The 27,866-nt window shown below is 31.5% G+C and overlaps 1 protein-coding gene, 1 non-coding gene and 1 pseudogene across 2 annotated transcripts; all 3 read left to right on the top strand.

Moving 5' to 3' along the window:
* The first annotated feature begins 5,888 nt into the window (after positions 1-5,888).
* On the top strand, positions 5,889-5,975 carry LOC122723916 (annotated as a pseudogene).
* Positions 5,976-6,928: 953 nt separating this feature from the next.
* On the top strand, positions 6,929-7,032 carry LOC122723917. Its single transcript, XR_006351112.1, has one exon. It is a non-coding gene; the product is annotated as a U6 spliceosomal RNA (small nuclear RNA).
* A 3,786-nt stretch (positions 7,033-10,818) lies between these two features.
* Positions 10,819-13,636, top strand: LOC110617452 (ubiquinol oxidase, mitochondrial). The gene is made up of 4 exons (XM_021760219.2): positions 10,819-11,282; positions 11,377-11,505; positions 11,900-12,388; positions 12,998-13,636. The coding sequence occupies exons 1-4, from the start codon at positions 10,908-10,910 to the stop codon at positions 13,055-13,057; spliced, it is 1,053 nt and encodes a 350-aa protein (XP_021615911.1). The 5' UTR covers positions 10,819-10,907; the 3' UTR covers positions 13,058-13,636.
* Positions 13,637-27,866: the final 14,230 nt, after the last annotated feature.

The following is a 27,866-nucleotide window of genomic DNA, read 5'->3' as shown; positions in this document are numbered from 1 at the left end:
ATTCCTTCTTCTGAAACTACATGTCCCAAAAAGGCAATGCTCCTTAGCCAGAACTCGCACTTGGAGAACTTGGCATACAAGCCATGCTCTCTCAAGGTTTGCAAAACTACCCTCAGATGCTGGGCATGCTCCTCTGCATTCCTGGAGTACACCAAGATATCATCTATAAAGACGATCACAAAATGATCTAAGTACTCCCTGAAAACCCTGTTCATGAGATCCATGAATGCTGCAGGGGCATTAGTCAACCCGAACGGCATCACTAGGAACTCATAATGCCCATATCTGGTTCGAAAAGCAGTCTTGGAGACATCTCCTTCCCTGATCTTCAACTGGTGGTATCCGGATCTCAGATCTATCTTAGAAAAATAACCTGCTCCTGACAGTTGGTCGAATAGATCATCGATCCTGGGTAAAGGATACTTGTTTTTGATAGTAACTTTGTTCAACTGCCTGTAGTCGACACAAAGTCTAAGAGGTCCATCCTTCTTTCTGACAAATAATACTGGAGCACCCCAGGGTGAGGTACTCTGGCGGATGAAACCCTTAGCTACCAAATCCTGTAACTGCTATTTCAACTCTCTCAACTCTGCTGTTGCCATCCTGTAGGGAGGAATAGAGATCGGTCTGGCACTGGGCATCAACTCTATCTCGAACTCTATTTCCCTATCAGGTGGTAGTCTTGGAAGCTCTTCAGGAAACACATCTGGGAAGTCTCGAACAACTGGTACTGCGGATGGTTCCCTAACCTGACTGTCTAGCTCTCTCACATAAGCTAGGAACCCCTGACACCCCTTCCTTAACATCCTACGAGCCTGGAGGGCTGATATCAAACCCCTAGGTGTCCCTCTCTTGTCTCCTCTGAAGACACACTCTGACCCATCCTGGTCTCTGAGACTCACTACCTTGTCCCTGCAGTGCAAGGTAGCACTATAGGTAGATAACCAATCCATCCCTAGAATGACATCAAAATCTGTCAACTCTAGAACCACAAGGTCAGCTGGAAGGCATCTACCCTCTATAAACACTGGACTGAACTGACAGACTGACTCTGCCAATGATGGGTCACATCTAGGTCCACTGACCCAGAGAGGACACGCTAACTCGGATACAATCAACCCCAAGCTCTCTGCGGCTCTAGAAGAAATGAAAGAGTGAGAAGCACCGGGGTCCATCAAAGCATACACCTCTGAACACCCAATGATGAGATTACCTGACACCATTGTGTTCGAAGTGTCTGCCTCCTGTTGCGTCATGGTGAAAATTCGTGCTGGAGCTGACGGACCTGCACCTCGGGAACCCATCCCTGATGAAGAGGCTGCCCCTCTTCCTCTACCTCTGCCACTGCTTGGTGGACGGACTGAAGCTGCTGACTGTACAACACTACCTGAGGTCATCTGCTGGGATGGTGCAACCAAAGTCGCCTGAGGACATTCCCGTGCATAATGTCCCTCCTGCCCACATCTATAGCAGGCTGAAGATCCCAACATACAAGCTCCTCTGTGCGGTCTCCCACACCTATTACAAACTGGAAGATCTGTGCCAGAGTTGGAGCCGCTACTCATTCCCAGACCCGTCTTCATCCTGCTCCAGAACTTACCTCTCTTTCCTCTAAATTTATCCCATCTCTTATTGCTCGCACTTGCCGTACCAGAAGCCTGTGCCTTTACTTGCTTAACTACTCCCTGACTGATGGCACTGGCCTCCATCTTTCTAGCAGCATCCACAATGGAGTGGAAACTCTCCTTCTCCGCATGAAGAATCAAAGAGAAATATCTGGGATGAAGCCTTGTGGCATATCTCTTTGCCTTCTTCTGATCCGTATCATACACCTGACCCACGTATGGTAACAATTCCAAGAACTTATCTGTATACTCATCAACGCTCATCTCCTCCGTCTGTCTCAACTGCTCAAACTCCACAACCTTTAGCTCCCTAGAACTGTCAGGGAAAGCCCACCCAGCAAATTCGTTGGCAAACTCTTCCCATGACATACTGTCAATTCTGGGGTCCACATAGTTCTTGAACCATTCTCTGGCTTTCTTGCACTTTAATGTGAACCCTGCCATCTCAATGGCCCTGCTATCATCTGCTCCCAACTCGCTTGTTATCATTCTGACTGCACTGAGATACTCAAAGGGATCATCTCCCGTATTGAATTTAGGAGCATCCAACTTTAAGTACTCAGTCATCTTCACCTTAGTTCCCCCGGAAGAACTGGGTTGTGCTTCAACAAAAGGGGCTACTGGTTCAGGTGGTGGTGGTGGAGGTACTGTTTCTCTGGCTTCAGGCTGTACTGGACTTGGATGAAAAGGTGGGGGTGGATACATGTGATATGGTGGATAAAAGGAAGGATAGGGCATATATGGCATGTAGGGTGGATATGGGGCAAAGCTGGAGTAATCCGACGTGCCCCCCATCGGATCCCCTGAGCCCTATGGAAAGGGTGGATAGCCAAACCCCGAGGCCTGTGCGCCTCCCTGGGACTCCCCCATTCCTTCTTCTGACCTTCCTACACCTATGCTTATATCTCTACTCTGAGCCTCCTCCATAGCAACTCTCTATTCTTCTGATCTTCCCCCTCTGCCTATTCCTCTTCTGCTCTCGTCAGAAGACCTTCTTGACGTTCCCTCCCTGCTTGACCTGTGAGATCTTGCCCTTGGCAAGGCAGGTGGACGAGCAGCTGTACCCTCACGTACAGGTGGGACTCCAGTCAATCTCGCGGATCGACGAGTTCCTCGCATCTTAACTCTCTCTAGAAAACAACACATCACAGAGCACATAAGCAACACATAGCAGCATACATCACATATAAACTAATGCACATGTATGACTCATGGCATTACACATCAGCATATAGCGACAGGACTGACATCCTATCCTAGTGGACATGTTTCCCTATGGTGCCTGACCTGCTAAAACCTCTATAGGCCCAACTCTGTCTATATAGGTCCGACCATGTGAACCTAATGCTCAGATACCAATCTGTAACAGCCCGGAAACCGAACTGCCACCGGCACTAGGATCCAGATCGACTTAAGGTCGCCGGGACCCGTAGTAAGCCTGCTATCCTGACTGTGAACCTGTAACATCCCATACATGATCATATATTTTCTGTAAAAACATAAAACCTTTTCTTCATTCCAAGGCTTAACCTGTGCATGCACTATCTCTGTTCTCTGCCAATCCCTACTAGAGCTCCTCATTGCTCTAGGCGGATAAAACTCATAATGTTAAGCCTGGTTTTCTCATAAACATACAACAATATATAAACATAAACTGATCATGTGAAAACACAAAAAGGGATTACAACTCTTAATCAAGCACCATTCTAGACACTGTACACATACATTATCTCTTTACATTTACATGTCCACCCTGACTAACTATTACAAACTATATACTCTTCCTGTACCCTGCTGACTTCCCTCTGATTTCTGAACCTGCACAACTGGAGTTAGGGGAGAGGGATGAGCTACTATAGCCCAGTGAGTAGAACAGTAATAAAGAACAGGTGAGAAAACATGCTCTCATGCAATGTATCACATCACAAGTAATCACATCTCAGCATGGACGGATCAACACTCCCTCTATACCATATGCCTGGTCCCCGTAGGGCTGTTCCAGGTCTTTGTGCCTGGTCCCCGTAGGGCTGTTCCAGGTCTTTATGCCTGGTCCCCGTAGGGCTATTCCAGGTCTTTCCTCTGAGGGCTATTGCATCCTTACTAGGTCCATACAGTCATAGAATCAAGGATAAATGCAATGCAGCATATTCGTGTACACTAATGCACTCACCCTATAGCATATTCATGATGCATGAAGTATGATAAAATATTCATTTCTCATATTCAAACATTAAGTTCAGTTCCACTCACCTCGGGTTGACTCTGAACTGACTCTGCAGGTTCTGCAACTGGACTCACTGCTGACCTCCCTGATTCCTCTGGTCCGTACCTACACAGGTGGACGCAAATGAGGGACCAAACTAACTCAAGACCATCTCTAAGAAACTCCCCAAAAACCCTCTAAACGATCCTAGAACATTCACAGAAAATATGCAAAAGAAGGCTGGACAGGGCATTTTCGGCGGCAGGTTCGGCGGCCGAAACCCCTCTCCAGAGACGAAACTCATGCATGTTCGGCGGCACCTTCGGCGGCCGAAAGTCTCATCCAGAGACGAAACTCAACCTTCGGTGGCACTTTCGGCGGCCGAACCTTGCCTCCAGAGACGAAAGTCCCAAGTTTCGGGGGCAAGCTTTGGCAGCCGAAACTGCCTTCACAAGGGGTTCGGCGGCCGAACCTTCCTTCGGCGGCCGAACCTGGTTTTGCCCGATGGGCAGAACCCTGCTCTGTTTCATGCACACTTTGCCCAAAAACCTACAACATGCATATCAACTACTCCCCACTAGCACATACACATAAATATGCACAAACTAGCCTAAAACCCCAAACAAATATAGCACATAACACTTAAACATGCTTGAACACCAAAGACCACCAAAAACCTCACCTCAACCTAATCATGCATACTACCCATCACCCTTTCATAAAACCTTGAAAAAACACCAAAGAAGTTCAGGATCCACCCTTACCTCCTTAAGAACTTGAGGATGAGTGATCCTAACGTGGAGATATGAAGAAACCTCTTCAAAAGCTCCAAACTTCCAAACTTGCTAGTTTTGCTCAAAACCTTCAAAACACACCATAACTCTTCAAACCCTTGAAAGATTTGGTGAAAAACATGAAAAACATGAAAGTCAACGTGGGAGAGGCTGGAACTCACCTCTGGCTGCAAGTGGAGGAGAAATATCCTCCTTCCACCGACCTTTGGCCCTTAAATAGGTGGCTGGCCAGACCACCTTCGGCAGCCGAACGTGAATCCGAAACCATGCAATGTTCGGCGGCCGAAAGTGACCTTCGGCGGCCGAACCTTTGCATTTCTCCCTTATTGCTTTTCTTTCAAAACTCATTTCCTTACACACTTGAAAACATTCAAAACTATTCACATGAAAACATATGTCTTACCCTTCTCGAGGGTTCCGACACCCGAGATTCCACCAGACGACAGGAATTCCGAGGCCGGACTCGAGCCGGGTATTACAGATGGGAGATCTCTGATATGACACAATATTCGCCCAAAGTGTGTCATGAGCTGTCACTGTATGATAGAGCCACGTGGTTAAACCCTAATAAATCATGAAACTCGGTCACAGAAGTCTCACTCATAAGAAAAAAGACTTGAATATCATAAAGATCAATACTCAGAATGACAGAAGACTCACCCTCTCATGAATCGGTCGAGCATTTCATGACACAAGTTACCACTAAAGGATAGTATCCAGCCGATTTCCATTACGCCTATAATCGTGGGATCTCTTATCCACTAGCCGATACCAGTCAGATTTCCAGGAGATTCACTAACTAACTCTATCTTTTTACACAGTATAAAAGCAAAGCGTACACATAATTTAAGGTATACATTCTTACACACTTTTCTTATCTACTAACCGATACGAGTTGGATTTCCAAGAGATTCACTAATTAACTCTATCGTTTTACACAGTATAAAAGCAAAGCGTACACATAATTTAAAATATACATTCTTACACACTCTTCTTAAGTTCAAGTTACTTACACTTGTCTTTTCTGATAGATTACTGATTTGAGTATTAGAATGATCGTTTATCACGTTAATTACCTTACTTTTTTCTTATAAATTGACGAATAATTTTCGGTTCATTTTCGACCTATCAATATCGTATAAATACATATATTTTTTCTTGGAAAGATAAATTTATTAAGGGAAAAGAATCTTTCCAAACTTTGACTTTTCTTTCGAAAATTCAATAATTTACTATATTTATATCAATATAAAAATTAATTATTTACCGCCAACAATGAAACAATATAAATAAAATTAGCATGGTCCATGTGCAAGAATGACATGCATAAATTGAGAAATAGTTTAAATTTTTATCAATTAACTTTTAACTCATTGGTATTGTACCCGTTTTCAAGCGAATTTAATAATTTGAATAATTTATTATTATTTTAAATATAAAATAATTTTAAAATAAAATTGAATTCATAATTAAAAATATATATTAATTATCGCATGACATAGTATTTTTATTTAGAGTTGATTCAGTTCAAACTGAAAAAATTAATCAAACTAAATTAATTTGAAATTTTAATTTAATTTTTTTATTCATTTCAGTTCAGTTTAATTTTTAATTTTAAAAATTTTAATTATTTTAGTTTGGTTCGATTTTGATGAGAAAAAATCAAAAAAATTGAATCGAACTGATTAGTGATAATAATATATTATTTTCAATAATATAGAAAGATTAGATCATATTAAAATTAAAATATTTCAACTAAATTTTAAAATACTAAAAATAAAGTGTAAAAAATAAAAAAATTTATTAAAAATTTAAATCAATCAAACCAAATTGAATCGAACCAAATTAAATCAGTTCAGTTTAACTTAATTTCTGATCAAAATCAATTCGATTTTTATAAATATTAAAATTTTAATTTTTAATTTATTTAATTTAATTTAATTTTAAATTAAATCAATTAAATACTCACCGTAATTTACTATAATAGTATAAATTGATTGTAGCTGCCAAAAAATTTATTGTTTCCAAATGTTTATTATATTTAATAATATAATAATAGTATAAAAGTTTTATAATATTACATTTAAGGAAATTTTGATACTTCCTAATATTGCCAATGGTAGAAAACAATTTTCTACTATTTTTTAATATTGTAAATAAATCAGAAAAAAAATATATTTTTAATTTTTTTTACATATGTCCAATAAATGCAGACATTACTTGGAAAGGTAAACTTACCACTTAAACGGAAAAGAATCTTTGAAATCTGTTTTCTTTTTCTAAAATTCAATTCCTCTGACTACATTTATAAATTAATTATTTACCGTCAAATTTGAAATTGTACAAATAAAATTAGCATGATCCTTGTGGAAGAATGACATGCACAGATAAAAAGATGTTGAACTCTTTTTTAGATTAATTCATTTAAAATTTTGAGTAATTTAGATGCAAGTTAATTTAATACGTTGAATAATATATTATTATTAAAAAATAAAAAAGGTAAAATAAAAATGAAATTATAATTAAAAATATATATTAATTTTTATATAATCCGATATTTTTATTTATATTTGATTATGATAATCATAATTTAATAACAGTTGAAAAAATTGCTTTTAAATATTTTTTATATTTGCACTTATAAACGGTAAGTGGATTTGAGAAAATTTGAGAGATCTAGTATTCTACTTTCCGATTTTTAATTTTTATTAAAAAATATATTTTTTAAATTTAATAGTATAATAATAAAATAAAATTTTAAAGTATTATAAATTGAATAATTTTTTCATAAAAATATTTCATATTCAAGAATCAGAGTCTTTTGAGAAATTTTGATAATGTTAGAAATTTTATTACTTTTTTAATATATTTTTTTAATATGCATACATTATTAAGACCATCTAGATAAAGAGTACAAAATAAAGGAATTAAAGAGTTTCAACTCCACAAAATAATAGTGAAATCAAACTAGGTAAATCAAATCAAAAGACCAATTATCGAACCAAATCATAAATTCAATCGGTCTCAATTTAAAAACTCTATAAGCAGAATCAGTGGCGGTCATAGTCGCTCCTGGGACAAGACCACCATCGATATACCCATATCCAAAGAAGTAATACGGAGTTTATCCCAATAAACAATACAAAGACAATATTTAAGAGATGCAAATTACCATCGAAAGAATACGAGAAGAGCTCACATAGAAAGAAATAAATTACCAACGTAGGGGATTTAATTCTAGAGATACACCCGTCAATAACATACAAAAACTTTCCGAGAACAATCGACCACTAATTTCTCTACATGCATAAGCGCATAAATCAAATTGACCAAATTCAAACCCCTTCAACCAAAACCCTCGATTGATAGAGTTGTATTAGAAACAAACAAAAATACACTAAAATAAAATACAAAACCACACAACCACGCTGACAAAGCGAATGAAACTATCGACGGTAGAAAAAATCAAAACAAACCAAAGTAAAAGAAAAAACAGATCCAAAAGCAAAGACTATCTAAAAGTCAAAAATTTTTCTCGATCCTCAGCTCTCTCTTCTATTCGGATTACTTTACAAATGAACCTATTAACTAATTCTTCTTACTTTTTTAATATGTCTTATAAATACAAATATACTTACATAGATAGATAAAGTAAATATAGTGTTGCCAAAAAAAAGTGAACCTAGCACTTAAGAAAAAGAACCTTTCAACTTTGTTTTCCTTTTACAAAATTTTAATAATTTTCTCTCCATATTTATAAATTATTTATTTATCACCAAAATTAAAATTATACAAATAAAATTAGCAGGTTTTACATACGAATGAAGCACAAATTGAAATATAGTTTAATTTTTTATAAATATTATTTAACTTATTAATATTAAACTCAATTTCATACTGAAACTCATTTCTAAACTGAGATATTTTGAGGTGAAATTTCAATTAATCTCTAATATTAACGGTTACCAAATTCATTAAAAAATTCGGCTACTGAATCAAAATGTTTGGGGCAATTAGATAAATTTATTGTCCTATGTCTATGTTTATTTAAAATAAAATAATTATGCCAGTTGTTTTCTAAAAAAAAATATGTATATTTATATTTTTAACTAATAAATGAGCATTAAGTAACACGTGAGACTAGCATTTCTCAAAAATTACTGTATAGTTATTGATTTACCATTCCAAGAGCGAGTTTAATAATATGCTTCATAAGAAAAGAATCTTTCTCCTTCTGTTTCTTTTCTTATAATTTAATCATCCGCCGCCATTTTGCCCCTAACAACCGGGTAAGAAACCAGCCGCCGCGTCAAAACGAGCAACCTGCGACTTTTCTATTTTCAAAAAGCTTTCAAAATATTATTTTTAATTATTAGAAAATGACTATTTCATTTCTAAAGTTTTACTTTAATATGATAACTATTTAATTAATCGTTCTATTTTTACAACTATATTAATTAATTTTTATTTTTCTCATGGATAATATAATATATAATAACTTAAAATAAATTATAAATTATTAGTTTAAAAAAAATATCAAAAGCATATCGGTTTTTCATTAATACTTCCTTACAAAGAGACGAAACTTTTCAGATTTTAATTATATTTATAATCACAAAATTTTTAATCGATTAGTTGATTAAATCTTTTATCCATTAACCGATTATATGATTGCGGAACTTTTAAAATATTATAATTAATATACCAAGAAAAATATATAATTTTTATTATGTTATAAATAATTTCATACATTCATCATTTTTTTTTAATTTATTGATTTAAATGTTAGAGTGGTTGTAATATCCGCCAATCATCTTATATTCTCTTAATCATTTTATATTCTCTTTTTTTAAAATTAATCGATTCTATTATAATTCTATTTCCACCACATTAATATTTTTATAAAAATTAAATTATTTTTATTTTATATTATAATATAAAATTTGAATAATTTTAAATTATGAATCAACAAAGAGCTAAAGATACCACACCCATTAATGAGTTTTCATTTTTGAATTGGATCAAAAATGAATATTAGAAATCCAATCTAATTATATTTTTTAATTTATATTAATTGATTTAATTTTTTAAAATTTATTTAAATAAATAGTGTATTATAAATTGATAGATTTTAATATATAAAATATTAATATTATTAAAATTTTTAAAAAAATCAAATTAGCGGTGAATAAGAATCAGTATTGAATTGAAATTATTTTGAACAATAATTATTTTAAATCAAAATTCTCTCCCTTTATTTAGAATAAATTTTTTTATAAAAGTTCAATTCAATTTAAATTCTATTCTTATAAACTTCTTATTTAAACTAAAGAAAAAAATTAAATATTTTAACTTAAAATTTTTTATATAAATGTGAAATCATTGAATAATTTTATAAAAATTTATTTAATTTTTTTATAAAATTATTTATGCTAAACGAAGAAAATAAAATACACCATATTCCATTTCATTCTGCAATTAGACTGAAATTAATATGTGATTTCATCTAAGTAAAAATGAAATAATTATATTTTAAAATTATTAAAACTGATTAAAATAAAATTATTTTGGCTATTTTACATTATTAATAAAAATAAATGAAAATTAAATAGCTAGCCGTCTGCTGAGATAATAATTAATTAAGATATTTTTTTAAATTAAAGAAAATAAAAAAATTAATTTATTGAATAATAAATAATTAATATATTTTTAATTATTTTTAATTTCTCCAAGACCTGGAAGATTCCAGTTTCTCCCTTCCAACCCATAAATTCTGGTAAGCACTAAAATTCATCCACGTGTTACCGTTATTTACCGGCTCGTTTCCTTTATGTTCCCCGCAAACCTGGAAAGATGAAACACCACAAAAAATCCAAGGGTGTTTTTGTCTTTTCATAAATAAGCAATGATACTCTACGGCAACATCAACTACTGTAAAAGATTTTCAGCCACCGAATCATCCACTAGTTGATATTAATTATTTGATGTGGTCGACCGCCATACTCCAGCCCATATTCACGGAACCTGTCTCGCCCTCCGTGGAGAAAAATCTGCTGTATCGCAGATTACTGTTGTTAATATAGTACTCATCATCGTACGATCTTAGCCGTTTAAATTTTACTTGGAGCCCAAGCAGTGACAGACGGTTAAACATGCGAAACACGATATGATATTTCTTTCCTTCCGTAACCTCCTTTTCTTGCTCGTTTTGTTCCACCTATAAAATCTCGATTGGGTCTCCTCTCAATTTTCTATAGATCACAAGGTCAATCTAAGACGAAGAAGATGATGAACAATTTGGTGATTAGGTCGGTGGTGCGAGGCTTGCTGGTCAATGGAAGTCGTGGCGGCAGGTACATTTCGACGGCCACGGCAGCAACGACTGCTGGTGTTTTGAAGCCGACGGAAGTTTTGACCGAGTTTAGGAGCCGAAATGGAGCGTCGGTTGGTGTGTTGTACTGGCGGAGGATGATGAGCACATCGGCGGAGACAGCTGTTGCTGAGAAGGAAACGACGGAGAAGTCTGTTGGGAAGCAGGGGGAGAAAGAAGTGGCATCGTTGAAGACGAGTGATGGTTCGGTGATTTCGAGTTACTGGGGTATCTCGAGGCCTAAGATCTTAAGAGAAGACGGTACTGAGTGGCCTTGGAATTGCTTCATGGTATGTGAATTGAGTGATTTATTGTAACTTTTTCCAAAACCTAACCAATTATGCTTACTAAGCCATAGTTAACTTTGGGCTTTTGCTTGTGTAGCCATGGGAGACTTACCGGGCCAACACATCGATTGATCTGTCGAAGCACCATGTGCCAAAGACATTTCTTGATAAGGTTGCGTACAGGACAGTGAAACTGCTTCGACTCCCTACGGATATATTTTTTCAGGTTTGTTTTCGTCTTCTTGCTTTTATATCGCTTGAAAATTGGTTGACTTCGCATTTGAACTCTGTCGTTCAAGAACATTAAGTACGGATCAGAAACTGGGGTTTCGGATTTAGAGAGATCTCAGCTTGTTTTGGGGTGAAATTGATACTTTAAAAGGAAAGAAAGCTAGGTTTATTTGGACTTCGCAAAACGATAGAATTGCCTCATGCTTAATCTTTAATAGGAAATTTTATTTCTTCTGTTTTAGTATTAGCTTAGCTATACAGATCTTTAGGAGATGAAATGATTGGTGGTTGAAAGGTGGGCAATTAACTCAGTAGCATTTGATTCGTCATTAGATGGTTGTGTAAAATTATCTGGGTCATTGGAATGAATTTATCAAAATGTATTGCAGAGACGGTATGGGTGCCGTGCCATGATGTTGGAAACTGTGGCAGCTGTCCCTGGTATGGTTGCAGGGATGCTGCTGCACTTGAGGTCTCTTCGCAGGTTCCAGCAAAGTGGGGGTTGGATTAAAGCCCTGCTCGAGGAAGCTGAGAATGAGCGGATGCACCTGATGACAATGGTGGAGCTTGTGCAGCCTAGGTGGTACGAGAGGTTTTTGGTCCTTGCAGTGCAGGGAGTCTTCTTTAATGCTTACTTTGTGCTTTATCTGCTTTCTCCCAAATTGGCTCATAGAATTACTGGGTATTTGGAGGAAGAGGCTATACACTCGTATACAGAGTTTTTAAAAGATATAAAAAATGGTCAAATCGAAAATGTTCCAGCTCCTGCTATTGCAATAGATTACTGGAGGCTGCCAAATGACGCAACTTTGGAAGATGTTATAACAGTGATCCGTGCTGATGAAGCTCATCATCGTGATGTTAACCACTTTGCTTCTGTGAGTATCACTTGCTCATTCTTTAAATGTTCTTTTGTTTAAGTTGAAAACCGTAAATTTCTTTGAAATACTTCTAATTCTACTTATATGTGTACTTGATCTTAACAATATCTTGAAAAATGAGTATCATTCACAACAGTTTCAGGAAATTCTAATCACAGAATGTTTCAATCAAGGCTGCCACCTTGTTGCATTTGTTGAATACAGAAATACAAATAACAAAATTCTTTATGCATTTCACTTTTCCCACTGCTGGGGACAACATAAATATGTTTGATTTTCAATCATGACGCTTGTTTTGAACATAATATCTCGTTGAGATTTTTTTGCATTAGCATTTGCATATTGCATATTCCTTATGCAGAGCATATACTTTGGAAAGTAGGAGATTGCACAAGAATGAGAATGAGCAGAGTCTCAATCTTATTAAGCAAATGGCCCCTAAAGTGAAGTCTCAATTTGTTCCACATAATATTGTCTCATGGAATTTAGTCAAGCACTATCTTAGAAGATATTCAAGTTTATTTTATTAATATATCTCTAATATTACCTGTTGTTATAATACTAATTTGAATCTGACTGATTGGAACCCTGCTACTGGCCATGCAGGATATTCATTATCAGGGCAAAGAATTGAGGGAGGCACCTGCTCCACTTGGTTATCACTAAGAGCAAGAGAGCCAGTTCCTGTTTGTTGGTTAAATAGGATATTCTATCGAACAAATTAAAATTTGAATTACTGATTAAAGTTAGCCCAATGTAAGAGAATGCAGAAGATTAGTTTAAAGCTTAAGGCATCAGCTCATCAAAACCTTGACAATCCCAAACAAATATTATACAATTTGTGAAACTTGCAAATAAGAATCACCGATAAATGAGGTCAACGAAGTATTAGCTGAATCTCTTGCTTCATTAGCCTAATAAAGTTGAGTGCGAGATTAGTTGTAATTTACTCACAAATCTACGTTCAATTTTGCAATGTAATCCATTTGTCATACTTTGTTCGGGTTAGGTAAGGTTTTGATGAGCTTGTGTTTTAACTTTTAAACTAGTGTCTTGCACTCCGTTAAAATTGGGCTAACTTTTATCAGTAATTAAATTTTTATTTGTTCCGTAAAAAGTAACTGCGATTTTTTTTTATTTTCCTGATTTGTTTTGTATCGGGGGGTTCCAGTGATAAATTCTAAAAAAGTTGTAAATCTACTGGTTTAGCTTGTTGAAATTGGAGTTTGTTATTCTTTTAGCTAATATTGGTGGTTTTAGCAGAGTTTTTTTTAGGCCAAGTCTTGTGGTAGAAATGTTCTCGGTTCAGATACTAGGGACCGTTCGAAGATCGGTTTCTGAACTCCCGGTTGTGGTTCGAGCCTTAGTTTGAAATGTTTTAATGGACGGTTCAAGATCACAAGATGGTACGAAAATGGCAGCTTGGAAAAAAAATGAAATTAAATGGGTATAGAACAAGTAATAAACTAAATAAAAAAAAATAAACAATTAATAAATAATATATTTCAATTAAAAGAAAATAATTAATTCAATCTTTGGAAATTCATATTGCTATACTAAATTAAATTTGGTAAACTAAACGAAAGAAATGTTAAACTGATGAAATAAATTAGTTCAATAAAATAAATTCATCAAGTAAAATGATAGTAAATTTCATGTACATCTCGTTATCATTTTATTCTAAAAAAAACTCATTTATTTTATCAAATTAATTTAATAATAATTAAATAAGTAAAGAAATGGTATAAATCTGATTCCACTACTTTATTATTTTTTCAGAAAGAAATAATAAAGAAACAGGGGGATAGGAAATATAAATAATTAATGGTATAGCAAATACTGAATGAATTTTATAAAGATACAAGTATAATTAAGGTTCTGTAGTTCTTTCATTTTTTTATTAATTAAATTCTTATATTTTTATTTATAAGTATTTCATTTAATATAATATTATTTTTTAATGATAAATATTCTTTTAATAATAAAATTATATATTTTTTATGTATTTTTTTAATTTTTATGTTAACTAAAATATTAAATTTTAATATTTTAAATTATAAAAAAATTTATTATTAAATATAATATAATATTATATAATAATTTATTTGATCCTTAATAAAAATATAGAATTTTAAAAATTTTAAATTATTTATTTAATTATTGAATGAAAATATATGTGTTATTTTTAATTTTATAATATGATTTTGAAACTGAAAAATTTGAGAGAAAAATAATAAAAAATTATTATTACCATCCATCGTAGTTTTATCTAATTAATTAAAATATTTTATATTTTTTTAATTACATATCAATTAAAGAGGACAACAGTTACCCTCGCCATTAGTTGAATTTAAAAAGACTTAACTACCCTTGTATATGGATAACTTGAAGGGTCACTAAATCTGAGCATCTCACGTTCATGGAGGCTATTCAACGTACAATCCCTTGCACCACAACCACATGGAGGATGATACTGAATATTTTTAAAAAAGAAATATTTGGGCTTCGGTATTCTTCAGGTATTTTGAGAAGCACAGTTCTGTGGACTCCATAGAGAAGCCAGCCACAAACATTGTTAGGTTTTGCCATGGATTTCATGGTTTCTCTCTTCGCTGACATTTTTATGCATATATATATATATATATATCCTTCAGATTATTGGTAAATTTTAAACAAAATCGAAAAAATTGTCATCCATTTCTGCTGCATAAGACATTCAAGACAGCAAAAAGCCATCGCAAATTCAGATATTTAAAATAGAGAGAGAGGTGCTTCAAGATGAGTGGCTAGCGTTCCAGATTGCGATAGGGGAGAAATGAGAGACAGAGAGAAGCCAGAGAAACAGAGAAGGAAAACAGGGGTGAGTTTTATATATTAATTATAGGGTTATTTGGTCATTAAAATTAGAGATTTATTGTTTAGTCTCTTAATATTTCTCTCCCCATTTTAAAATATTTATTAAAACATTTTTTTTTCTCAATTAACAAAACATTACTTCCTTTTATTTTTAACATTAAAAATATATTAAAAATTAAATTATTATTATTATTTTTTAGAAAAAGTGTAGTTTTTTTTTTTATTTTTTAAGAAGGAGACAGCGGAGAAAACTATTATTATTATTATTATTTTAATAAGTAAAAAAAATGAGAAATAATTATTTTATTGATAAAGATAAAAGGTAAATTTATGTTAATATTTTTTTAAAAAAAATAAAAATATTTTAATAAATTTTTAAAAATATAAGTAATGATTTACTAATAATAATAATATTTGGAGTTAAATAAAGGAATTTATTTAAGGGTAAATTAAATTTTCCATTCTTTCTCTGTTTTTAATGAAAACATATGACGGAATAATTATTTTATTTATTAAAAAAAATAATTTAATAAATTTTTAAAAATATAAAAATAATTTATTAATAATAATAATATTTAAAAATTAAATAGTAAATATTTTTAAAAATTATTATTTCCATGATTAAAAGAAAAATAATTGATTCAGGGTGAAAAAATTGAAAAATAACATTAATTCTATCCGAGTAACAAAATTAAATTCTAAGGATATTTTAATTAATTATATCAAATTATAAAGACGTCATCGTAATTATCTTAATAATAGGGATAATTATGTCTGAAAGTAAAAAATTATATAGATAATTTGCGACTGTTGGAAATGTGCTATAGGGAGAATTTGTATGCAAAAATTTATTATAAGGTGGGAATTTATATAGAATGAAAATAAAATTATTCATTATATAGAATTAAAATAAAAATTTTCATTCAAAAATGCCCTTAAAATCTAGTTTTTATAGCTGTTATAATAGTGAAAATGGTAATTTTATGAATATATTTTTACCGTATATAAAACTGAAACCATAGAAAGCGACACAAGTGATAATAATGAAAAAATATGTGCGTGCAACAATAAAATAAATATGTTAACAGATTATACTAAAATACTAGAACAATTAGAACAAGTAGAAGATCCTAGCATTAAGAGAAAATTCTTTAAAAAATTAAATAAAGTTATAAATGAAGAAATTAAACAAGGAACAGATGCACCAACAATTTTTGATGAAATAGAATAAATGTTTAAACAAAAGAAACCTATAAAAACAATTTCATCTATGGATTTACAATCTGAAATAAAACAATTAAAAACAGAAGTAAGACAATTGAAAATTAGATGTGATAAATTAGAACAAAATCAATATTTAGAGAAAAATAAAGAAAAGATAGAAGACTTAGAAGATATTGAAACTGAGGAAGAACAAGAATTAAAATTTAATGATATTATTAGAATAAAATTTCAAAAGTGGTATGTTAAAATCAACCTAACAATAAAAGATTTTAAACTAGAAACAATTGCAATGTTAGACTCAGGAGCCAATATGAATTGTATTGATCAAGGTATTATCCCTAGTAAATATTTTCATAAAACAAAACAAGTTTTATCAGCTGCAAATTCAACAAAAGTAAAAATAGACTATAAGATACCCAGTGCCCATATATGTAATAATAATATTTGTTTTAATACAAGTTTTATGTTAATAAAAAATCTTAATACACAAATCATATTAGGTAACCCCTTTCTACAAATGCTATACCCTTTTAAAGTTACTCAATTAGGATTATAAACAAAAATTTTAGGATAAGATATAATTTTTGAATTTATAACACCTATTAAATATCATGATATAAATTTATTTCAACAAATGCATATAAGCAAAATAAATAATATAGAAAAACAAATAGAATATTTAAAGGAAGATTTACAATCTAGAAAAATAGATGAACAATTAGATACAAACAATATTAAAAGATAAATAATTAAAATACAGGATCAATTTGAACAAGAATTATGTTCTGACTTACCAACGGCCTTCTGGGATCGAAAACAACATATAGTAACTTTACCTTATGAACCCGCCTTTAACGAACAAAATATCCCAACCAAAGCCAGACCAATACAAATGAATCAAGAAATGGTAGAGTATTGTAAAAAAGAAATACAAGATTTATTAGATAAAAAACTAATTAGACCAAGTAAATCACCATGGTCTTGTACTGCCTTTTATGTAATAAAAAATGCAGAAATTGAAAGAGGAGCACCTAGATTAGTTATAAATTACAAACCTTTAAATAAAGCTTTACAATGGATTAGATACCCAATACCAAATAAACAAGACTTATTAAATAGATTATATAAAGCACAAATATTTTCAAAGTTTGACATGAAATCCAGTTTTTAGCAAATTCAAATAGCTGAACAAGACAAATACAAAACTGCTTTCACAGTTCCGTTTGGACAATATGAATGGAATATAATGCCTTTTGGACTTAAGAATGCACCAAGTGAATTCCAAAAGATAATGAATGATATATTTAATCCATATGATTTCATAATTACATATATTGATGACGTCTTAATTTTCAGTCAAAATATAGACCAACACATTAAACATTTAAATAGTTTTTACAAAGCAGTAAAAAGAAATGGTTTAGTTTTATCAAAACAAAAAATGAAATTATTCCAAACAAAGATTAGATTCTTAGGTCATGAAATATATCAAAATACCATAGTACCAATTCAGAGAAGTATAGAGTTTGCTGACAAATTTCTGAATGAAATTAAAGATAAAAACCAATTACAAAGATTTTTAGGTTCTTTAAATTATGTTGCTGATTTCTTACCAAACTTAAGAATATTATGTAAACATCTATATAATAGATTAAAAAAGAATCCTAAACCATGGACAGAAGAACACACTAAAATAATACAAGAAATTAAAAAGCATGTAAAGACTTTACCTTGTCTAAATATCTGTAATCCAAACATTCCAAAAATTGTAGAAACTGATGCTTTAGGGCTGTGCAATCGGTCGGTTCGGTTCCGAACCGAACCGAACCGATAAAACCGAAAACCGATTTGTTAAAATTTATAAAACCGAAAAAACCGATTATAAAGGTATAACCGAACCGAATCGAACCGATAAAAATCGGTTCGGTTCGATTCGGTTCGATTCAAACCGAAATCTGTATTTTTTTTTTATTTTTTATTTCTAATTTCAACAAAATAATTTAATAAATATTCTATTAAAAACCATGGCCAGAAGTCGCAGATGAGAGAAACTCCTCGCAACCCAGTCCCAGATGAGAGAAGCGTTCACCTGTCCTTGAGCCACCTGAAACTCTTTCTGAAAGAGCCTTTAACTTTCCCTTCTACACTGTAAACCTTATAGCTAGCGACTCGCTTCTTTCGTTGCAGCTCCGGATCATTGAAACTCCAGCTCTTAGAAACAGACCCACTTGCAGACTTGCCCTTTTTGAACCGAACATCATTGTTGCCGACCTGGGTTTGGGGTTGGGATTGTGTTGGGTAGACGGAGGATGCATAGGAGGCGCTATAACATCTGAGATCTTGCATGTTACTGACACCGGACGATGAAGTGGGACCCATATCTCCGGCACCAACAGAGAACACAACCCAGTCCCAGATGAGAGAAATGAAGTATATGCAGAAAATTATATAAATTTGGACATATATTACCTCTTCTTCACCGTCTTCATCCTCGTCATCGTTTTCCTCCTCCTCCTCGTCGTCATCGTCATCGTCATCTCCGCCTTCACCATCGTCATCGTCGTCTCCGCCTTCACCATCGTCATCTTCATCGTCATCCTCGTCGTCGTCCGCCGACTGAACCGGTGGCCCTCTGGAGGATTGTAAGACCTGAACCTCGTCGTCTTCGTCGTCTTCGCCCCCCTCATCAGTCATCATCGTCTTCGTAGTCTTCGTCGTCCTCATCTTTCGGGAGAATAGGGGTGGGGGAATCAGGAGATTGGAGTTTGGAGAATGTGGAAAATGGGATGGAGGGGTTCGGCGAAAGGTATGGAGGGGGTTGGGGTGCTGGCCTGCTGGGTTGGGTTGGGTTGGGTTGGGCTGGGTTGGGTTGGGTTCGATTTTTCGGTTTGATCGGTTATTTAACATGTTTAAACCGAACCGAACCGAAAACCGAATAATTTTAAATCTACTAACCGAACCAAACCGATCTTTCCGACTAACCGAACCGATAAACCGAATTTAATCGGTTCGGTTCGGTTTTTCGGTTTAGACCGAGAATTGCTCAGCCCTAGGATGCTTCTGACCAAGGTTTTGGAGGAATATTAAAACAAAATATAAATAATAAAGACTATATTATAAGATATTATTCAGGAATTTGGAATCCAACCCAAGAAAAATATTCTACAATAAAAAAGGAAATTTTAGCTATTGTCTTATGTGTAACCAAGTTCCAAAGTGATCTTTTAAACCAATTTTAGCTATTGTCTTATGTGTAGATTGCAAAGCTGCAAAAGATGTATTAACAAAAGATGTATTAACAAAAGATGTAAAAAATTTAGCCGCAAAATATATTTTTGCCAGATGGCAAGCATTTTTATCCATCTTTGATTTTGATATTATACATATTAAAGGAACTGACAATTCTATTGCTGATTTTCTGACTAAAGAATTTTTGCAGGGAAAATCATGAACAAAGACAAGAACAAGGAGGAAGAAGCACCAAAGATCTCTTTAAGATCAAAAACCAATGTGACCAATACTGCAAATATTAATTTATTTTCATCAGGACAAAGTCCTCGACCAAATATTTTCTCATCATCAATATCGGGACAAAGTCCTAGACCAAGTTTATCAGGACATAGTCCTAGACAAAATGCATACATTCAAAGACCAATTTATACTAATACTACAAGTATAATAAATAGACCCCTAGACCCAATGTCCAGTGCCCTAATTATAAGACCAAGCTCTCCTCAGCCTAAATTACCAAGCCCACAATTTACTTTATTAAACAAATTTACTCCTCTACAACCTCAAGAGCTGATAACTCCCTCAACTTTTAAACAAGCCGTTATTGGACAAAGCCCAAGCCCAAATCCATCACCAATAAAACCTTTACCAATGACCCAGATAGAATATAGTTATAAAACCATTGAAGATATCATTCTTACCATTGAGCCAGAATACTGGACACAAAATCCAAATCTCAATGTCTATCAACTTTGCAATTCCATTTTTCCAAAGACTCATTTCTATATTCCTGATAACTTCTCCAAAAACCAATCCTTTTATGAGTCTATACTTGTTAAGACCAATTCTATTATTATGCATAATAACTTTGATCCTCATGTCAAAAACAAAATAAGATAATATAAAGTGAGGATAATCAAAGTTTTGACCATTTCTGATTGGGAACAAGAGCCTCACAAAAGCAAAGACATTTCTTTAACCAATGGACAATTGACCAAGTTTAATTATTATGATTATCAACTTGCTTGGGAACGTACGTTTCTAAAGCAGAATGACCAATTATCAATCTCTTTCTTCTTCTATATTTCTGATGATTTCTCTTACCCAATACCTTATTGGTTCCACCAATGGTGGAATAAGTTTGGCATAGACCAAAGCATTATACCAGAACAAATTCAGTTAGCCCAAGATCAATTTTTTGAAAATGCCCAATTACCTGATACCATTCTCCTATCTCCCAAATGGCTTATTTATTCTCATCTTTTTCATATCCCATGGATTCACATGTCAGAATACCAGATAAAAGATCAAACCTTAGACAATTTCCAAATACCAAATCTTATTCGTAAATACAAAATAAAATGGTAGTCCAAAACTGATCTTGACAATTGTGGCACAAAAGCTGTTGACCATTTTCTTTCTTCTCAACCCCAATATTGCAAGACCTTAAGCCCAATTCAAATCACAAAACAAGAAACCTTCCTGGCCAAAAAACAACAAATCATGGCCCAAATGGCCAAATGTGTATCTGAAGAAGAATATGACAAACTGTTAGAAGAATTGAAAGAAACAAAAAGCTCTGTCTCTTCTCCTGTAGATCTCACCACCGGCAATGATGATTTTTTTCACACAAATCGAGATGTAATCTACAAAGTTTTCCCGTAATGGCAGAAGCGACAAATTACTCCAGCAAACAAAAATCAGTGACAGACACAAACAGTGACTCATGACAAATGGCAGACAAAGTGGCAGACACCGACAAAGCCAAAGCAAAACGGACAAAGATAAAGTGGTGACTCAGCCCGCACAAGGCAAAATGGCCGACACTAGGACCTACCAACCACTCAGACTCCAAAGACCGCTAAACCAAATTGAAGAAGCATTTGACGTCCGCGGCTATAAAAGGAGTTTCTCTGGCCAAAGACGGACACACCGAAATATTTCAAGAAAAATTTCTCTTTCATTTCCATGTATCAAAATCTTAGCTTAGTTTATTTTTCAACCATTTGTAAGGAAACCTTGGTTTACTACAACCAGGTTGTAGCGGTGTAATATTTTTACAAATATATTACAAAGTGAGTATTTTATTTACCAGTTTATATAATTGCTACTGTATAAGTCCGTGTTGACGGCAATCAATTCTCTCTCTCTCCACTTTACAATCTAGCTTATTCTGGGGATCCCAGTTTAAGTGTGCAGGAACCTTAAACCTTAAAACAAACTTGCATATCATTTGGTTTAAGTATGCTCTGTGGCTGCAACTACGGTTGATCTCCCACATCAGAAATTATGTTGTTCATATAATTGCATTAACATGAGATTTATAATATCTGCATTAGAAAATTTAAGTTTAATTGATTTAATAAATAAAACTGAAGTAGAAAGTTTTAGAACTTATTTAATACAACAAGGAACGCATATGTTTGAATGGCATATAACAAATCATAACAATTTTTGTGATTGCAGAGAAATACAAAGAATTTTAGATTTATTTAATTGCATGATAAATTACTTAGACCAATTATTAAGAGATAATAATTTTTAATATACTGTTATACTGTTCCTTTTTATGAAGTATGGAAATTGAAATTACAGAATATTATTGTTTATTTTGTAATTGTTTTTATTATGTAATGACCATAAAATATTATTGTTATATTCATAGATGTTATGTTACTGTTGAAACCATCATTTAATTGAACTATTGTACAATTATCTAGGTGACTTGTTTTCTCTCCATAAATAGTATCAGAGCCTAGTTAATCTAATAATTTTAAACAACTCATAATAGAAAATTAGGGTTGAATCTGTGTCCTTGCTAGATTCATAAGTCAGGCAGAAGAGAGTAAGACCTGCAGATGTGCGAGAAGGAAGTGTATGAGCAAACCCTAAGATTTTAGAAATGAGTATGTTTAGGAGAAATAGATCCACTAGGTCGAGAAACCAAGATGAAGAATTAATAAGTGACTTAAACATAAATAATAATGATAGAACAATTTTATCTAGAGAAAGTAATTGGAATAGTCAACAAATAACAAATTGGAAACCTCCTAAGACCCCTATATCTAGTATATACAAAAAAGGAATTTTAGATTTTAAATCAGCTAGAGCTATAAAAACCAAAGAAAAAGTAGTACCTCTTTATTCTGAAAATCAATCTATGAGTTTATTAAGTAAAAAGACAATAATAAAATATATAAATCAAGGTTATAGATTTATACATATAGGTTTAGTACAAATTGCAATTAAACCATTAACAGTTGAAGGATTAAATACAAGTATGCATGTAGCTTTAAGAGATACTAGACATATAAATTATAAAGACTCTTTATTAGGATTATTTGAAACAAGTTTGACAAATGGACCAATATATTCAAATTGTTTTCCTAATTTTACAATATCCTTGACAGATCCACACATAATGAAAATATTAACATTAGATATATTAACACATAATTACAATATGTTAAAAGGATCACATATCTATGAAATATTTTATAGGTTAAATTACAAAGTAATGAATACAGGATTATGTCCTAATGCCATAGACCATAATAGGATAGAAGGAGAAACAATTTTTTGGGAAATCGATCAATCTAAAGCCAACATAACAATACCAAAAACCATACAATGGAAAGATGTTAGTCTACCAGAATGTTGGAAATATCCTGTTAAGACCATACCAAAATTACCTCCAAAAGAAAATAAAGAAATAGATTATATTATACAAAATGATGATGGTTCAGTAGAATTAAAATTCAAAAGATCATGTTCCTTTAGACAAACCAGTTCTACAATATATCAACCTAGCCGACACTCATTAGAATCATCTTGTAGAAGACACAATATCGAAATCCAAACAGATACTAGTATTTCTGGTGAATCTACAATACCATCTTACAAAGAACCTTTTGTAGGCGAACCATCAGGAACAAAACCTTTAGAAGAAACTTTTGATCAACAAACTAGACCTCAACATACCAAAGGAGTCAAAATACAAGAAGGTATCTTTCGACAAGGACATTTTAGCCAACCTTACGAAGATAGTGAATTTACTATAAATACTTTAACAAATACTTTTATATTAGATAAGGACCAAATTCAAGCTGACTATATGTCAGATAAAAACCGGGGGAAAAGGAATATATTTAAAAACACCTATTCTTTAAAGGAACAAACGCAAATTAAAACTCAATTTTTTAAATTCTGTGAACAAGTGGAAAAAACTATACCATTTTTCACATATCTAAAATATTACCATGAAGATAATCTAAATATTTTAGAAAAGAAAGTACATAAATGGACCAAAGTAAATGAAATAGGAGGACCAAGTGACCAATATTATGAATCTGAAAGGCCACCAATGAATAAAGCTTTCTTTAAAAAAGATCATGAATATAATGTAATACAACCAATAATACATACAAATAATATACAAAACAATGAATTAAAAGATGTATGTTTACAAAACAATTGGACAAATGTAACTCTTCATTTAATAGGAACCCAATTAGATAGAATAGAAGAAAAAATAGACCAAAATCAAGAAGCAATAACAAATATAGAACATATAGAAACTCTACAGGCACCATCCCCTATAATGAATAAACCAAATACTACTTATAATTCTAAAAAATATACTAATCCAAAACCATATAGTATAGACCCCGCACAGAAACAAATTAATAAACTTTTTACAAAAATCATTCCTCCATCTAGAAATCCTATAGACATATCTATCATAAACCCAAAAACAGAATTAGATGACATTACAAAATTACTACAAAAAATAATCAGTGAACAAAATAAATCACCAAACACTAGTACTTCACCAGGAATTAGGATACAAGAACCACAGACCCAACCAAATCCTAAAGAAGAATTTAATAACAAAGATAAAAATAAGACAACTATATTAACTGAATATAATGACACCTCATCCTCTACAGAAAGTGATATATTAGAAAATCCTCTAGAAGCATCAGACTCTGACTCTGACCAAGATAGTTTTATCCCATTAAATACCATAGGAAGACAATATAACCAACCAGATGATCTAAAAGTGCTAGACAAAAAACAAAAACAATATAATGCCAAGAACATATACGAATGGAACATAGATAAAAGATCTGAAATAGAAATAATACAAATAACTAAGGAAATGGTAATAGTAGGCAATATTTACAAACAAAGGGTAGGTATCACAGAAAAAGAAGCTGCTGAAAATATAATACTAGGATTTACAGGAGAACTCAGGACATGATGGGACAAACTTTTAAGTAATGAAATAAAAGAAAACATATTATCAGCTAGAAGAATAAATAATACCACAGGAGAATTTATATTAGATCCAACTACAGGACAACCTCAATCTTTCATATTAACATATCTAGTTTATAATATCATATCACATTTCATAGGAGACTTAGACTTTTATACAGAAAGGAATAGCGAAATTTTACAAAATCTCAAATGTAGAAAATTGGAAAACTTTAAATGGTATAAAGACAATTTTTTGAAAAGAGTTTACGGTCTTGCTGACCCAAACGCTTACCATTGGAAAGAGAAATTTCTAACAGGATTACCAAGATTATTTTGTACAAAAGTTAAAGAAACAATAGAACAAAAATTTGGGCATATTTCATATGATGACCTAACATACGGAGACTTAATAACATGTGTTAATTTAACAGGATTAAGACTATGCAGAGATATAAAATTACAAAATAAATTAAAAATGGAAAATAGATAATCTAGGAAAGAACTATGAAATTGGTGTGAACAATTCGGATTTGGAACTACAAAAGGACCAAAACATAAAAGAATAAAACCTTATAAATCTGAAAGAATTTACAAGAAACATAAATTTAGAAAGTATCAAGAAAATTATAAAAATAAGCATAATGACCAAATAAAATCAAATAGGAAAAAACAATTTAAACAAAGAAAGTTTAGACCAAGAAAACCGAAAGATAAATTAACATGTTATTTGTGCAACCAAAAAGGACATTATGCTAGAGAATGCCCAGCAAGGAAGAAAATATATGAACTAGGATTAGAATTAAAAATAGACAATATAGAACAATTATTAAATAAAATTGATCAAGTAAAACTATCATCTTCTGAATTAGATGATGATTATAATAGTGACCAATCTAATGAAACCATAGAAAGCGACACAAGTGATAATAATGGAAAAATATGTGCGTGCAACAATAAAATAAATATGTTAACAGATTATACTAAAATACTAGAACAATTAGAACAAGTAGAAGATCTTAGCAACAAAATTAAATTCTAAGGATATTTTAATTAATTATATCAAATTATAAAGACGTCATCATAATTATGTTAATAATAGGGATAATTATGTCTGAAAGTAAAAAATTATATAGATAATTTGCGACTGTTGGAGATGTGCTATAGGGAGAATTTGTATGCAAAAATTTATTATAAGGTGGGAATTTATATAGAATGAAAATAAAATTATTCATTATATAGAATTAAAATAAAAAATTTTCATTCAAAAATGCCCTTAAAATCTAGTTTTTATAGCTGTTATAATAGTGAAAATGGTAATTTTATGAATATATTTTTACCGTATATAAAACTGAAAATGGATTTTAATGTATTTACCTAAACACCCTTATACATTAATTTTAGTTATTTACAATATATTTAACTTTGAAAATGCATGATGTTTTTACTATTTAAATTAATTTAGGCTTAATGCTCTAAAGAAATTCTAAACTTTACTTAATTTTCAAATTTATTTTGTACTTAATTTTTTTTTCAATTTTTATATTTTTCAATAAACATATTAATTTATTATTAATTTTATCTATTCATTTCGATAAATTTGATGATGTATTATTTATAATTAAATAAAAAATTTATATTGAAAAATACATATTACATACGTCATTTTGATTTGATATAACTTGCTAGTTCTTTTAAAATGATTTCTCTTTTATCACTTAAATCTCCTGTATAAGATAACCAGTCGAATGCATACTTATAAAAATTATATTAATAAAAAGATAATTTATATATTATAATAAATTTATATTTAATGCAATCGAAATAAAAAAAATTGAAATGATTGGCGTTTATAACAACCACTCTAATATTTAAATCAGTAAATTGAAAAAATAAGTGAACGTAAATAATTATTTAGAACTTAATAGCAGGGGTGAAAATTAAATCGGTTCGATTCAAAACTGAGCCAAATTGAATAAATTAAAAATTAAAATTTTAATATTTATGTCGTCTGATTCAGTTCGATTCATCGGTTTAAATTTTTAATAATTTTTTTTTATTTTTTTTATTTTATTTTAGTATTTTAAAATTTAATTGAAATATTTTAATTTTAATATTATCTAATCTCTATATATTATTGAAAATAATATATTATTATCACTAATCGGTTTGATTTGATTTTTTTGATTTTTTATGATCAAAATTGAATCAAATCAAAATAACTTAAAATTTTAAAATTAAAAATCAAACCGAATCGAACGTAAATGAATAAAAAATCAAACTAAAATTTTAAATTTACTCAGTTTGATCGATTTTTCCTATTTGAATATACTCACCCGTACTCAATAATGGCCATTTAATAGTGTGTATTTGATCTCTGCGATCATTAGTTATAGACACACGTATTATTAATAATAAAACTTTAAACATCAAATCTTTCTAATTTCTATAATATTAATAAATTATTAATAAGATATATGCAATGATATTAAATTTTAAATTTTAAATTATAAATAAATATTAGTAATTTTAAATTAAAATTAGATAAATTGTCACATTTTTCCATATTAACAACTTCATTAAGAATTTTATAGGAAATAAAAAAATAAACTTACAAATTTCTCTAACATTAATTTAGATTTTTTTATTTAAATAGATGCAGATGTATTAAATCTAAATTTAAAATTTCAATGTTATAATTAATTATAATAAATTTTAATAATTTCTAAAAAATTTAAAACTTTAATTCCTCTTATTAAATTAAAGAGAAATAAGTGAAGAATTTAAAATTTTCTAAAAATTTTAAAAATAAAATGCTAAAATAAATAGAGGATGAAGAAAATATAAATAATATTAGATGTTAAATTTAATAAATATAATTTTGAAAATATTTAATTTACAAGTT

The sequence above is a fragment of the Manihot esculenta genome, chromosome 6, assembly GCF_001659605.2.
Source record: "Manihot esculenta cultivar AM560-2 chromosome 6, M.esculenta_v8, whole genome shotgun sequence".
Lineage (NCBI taxonomy): Eukaryota > Viridiplantae > Streptophyta > Magnoliopsida > Malpighiales > Euphorbiaceae > Manihot > Manihot esculenta.
This window is presented reverse-complemented; position numbering and strand designations above follow the sequence as displayed.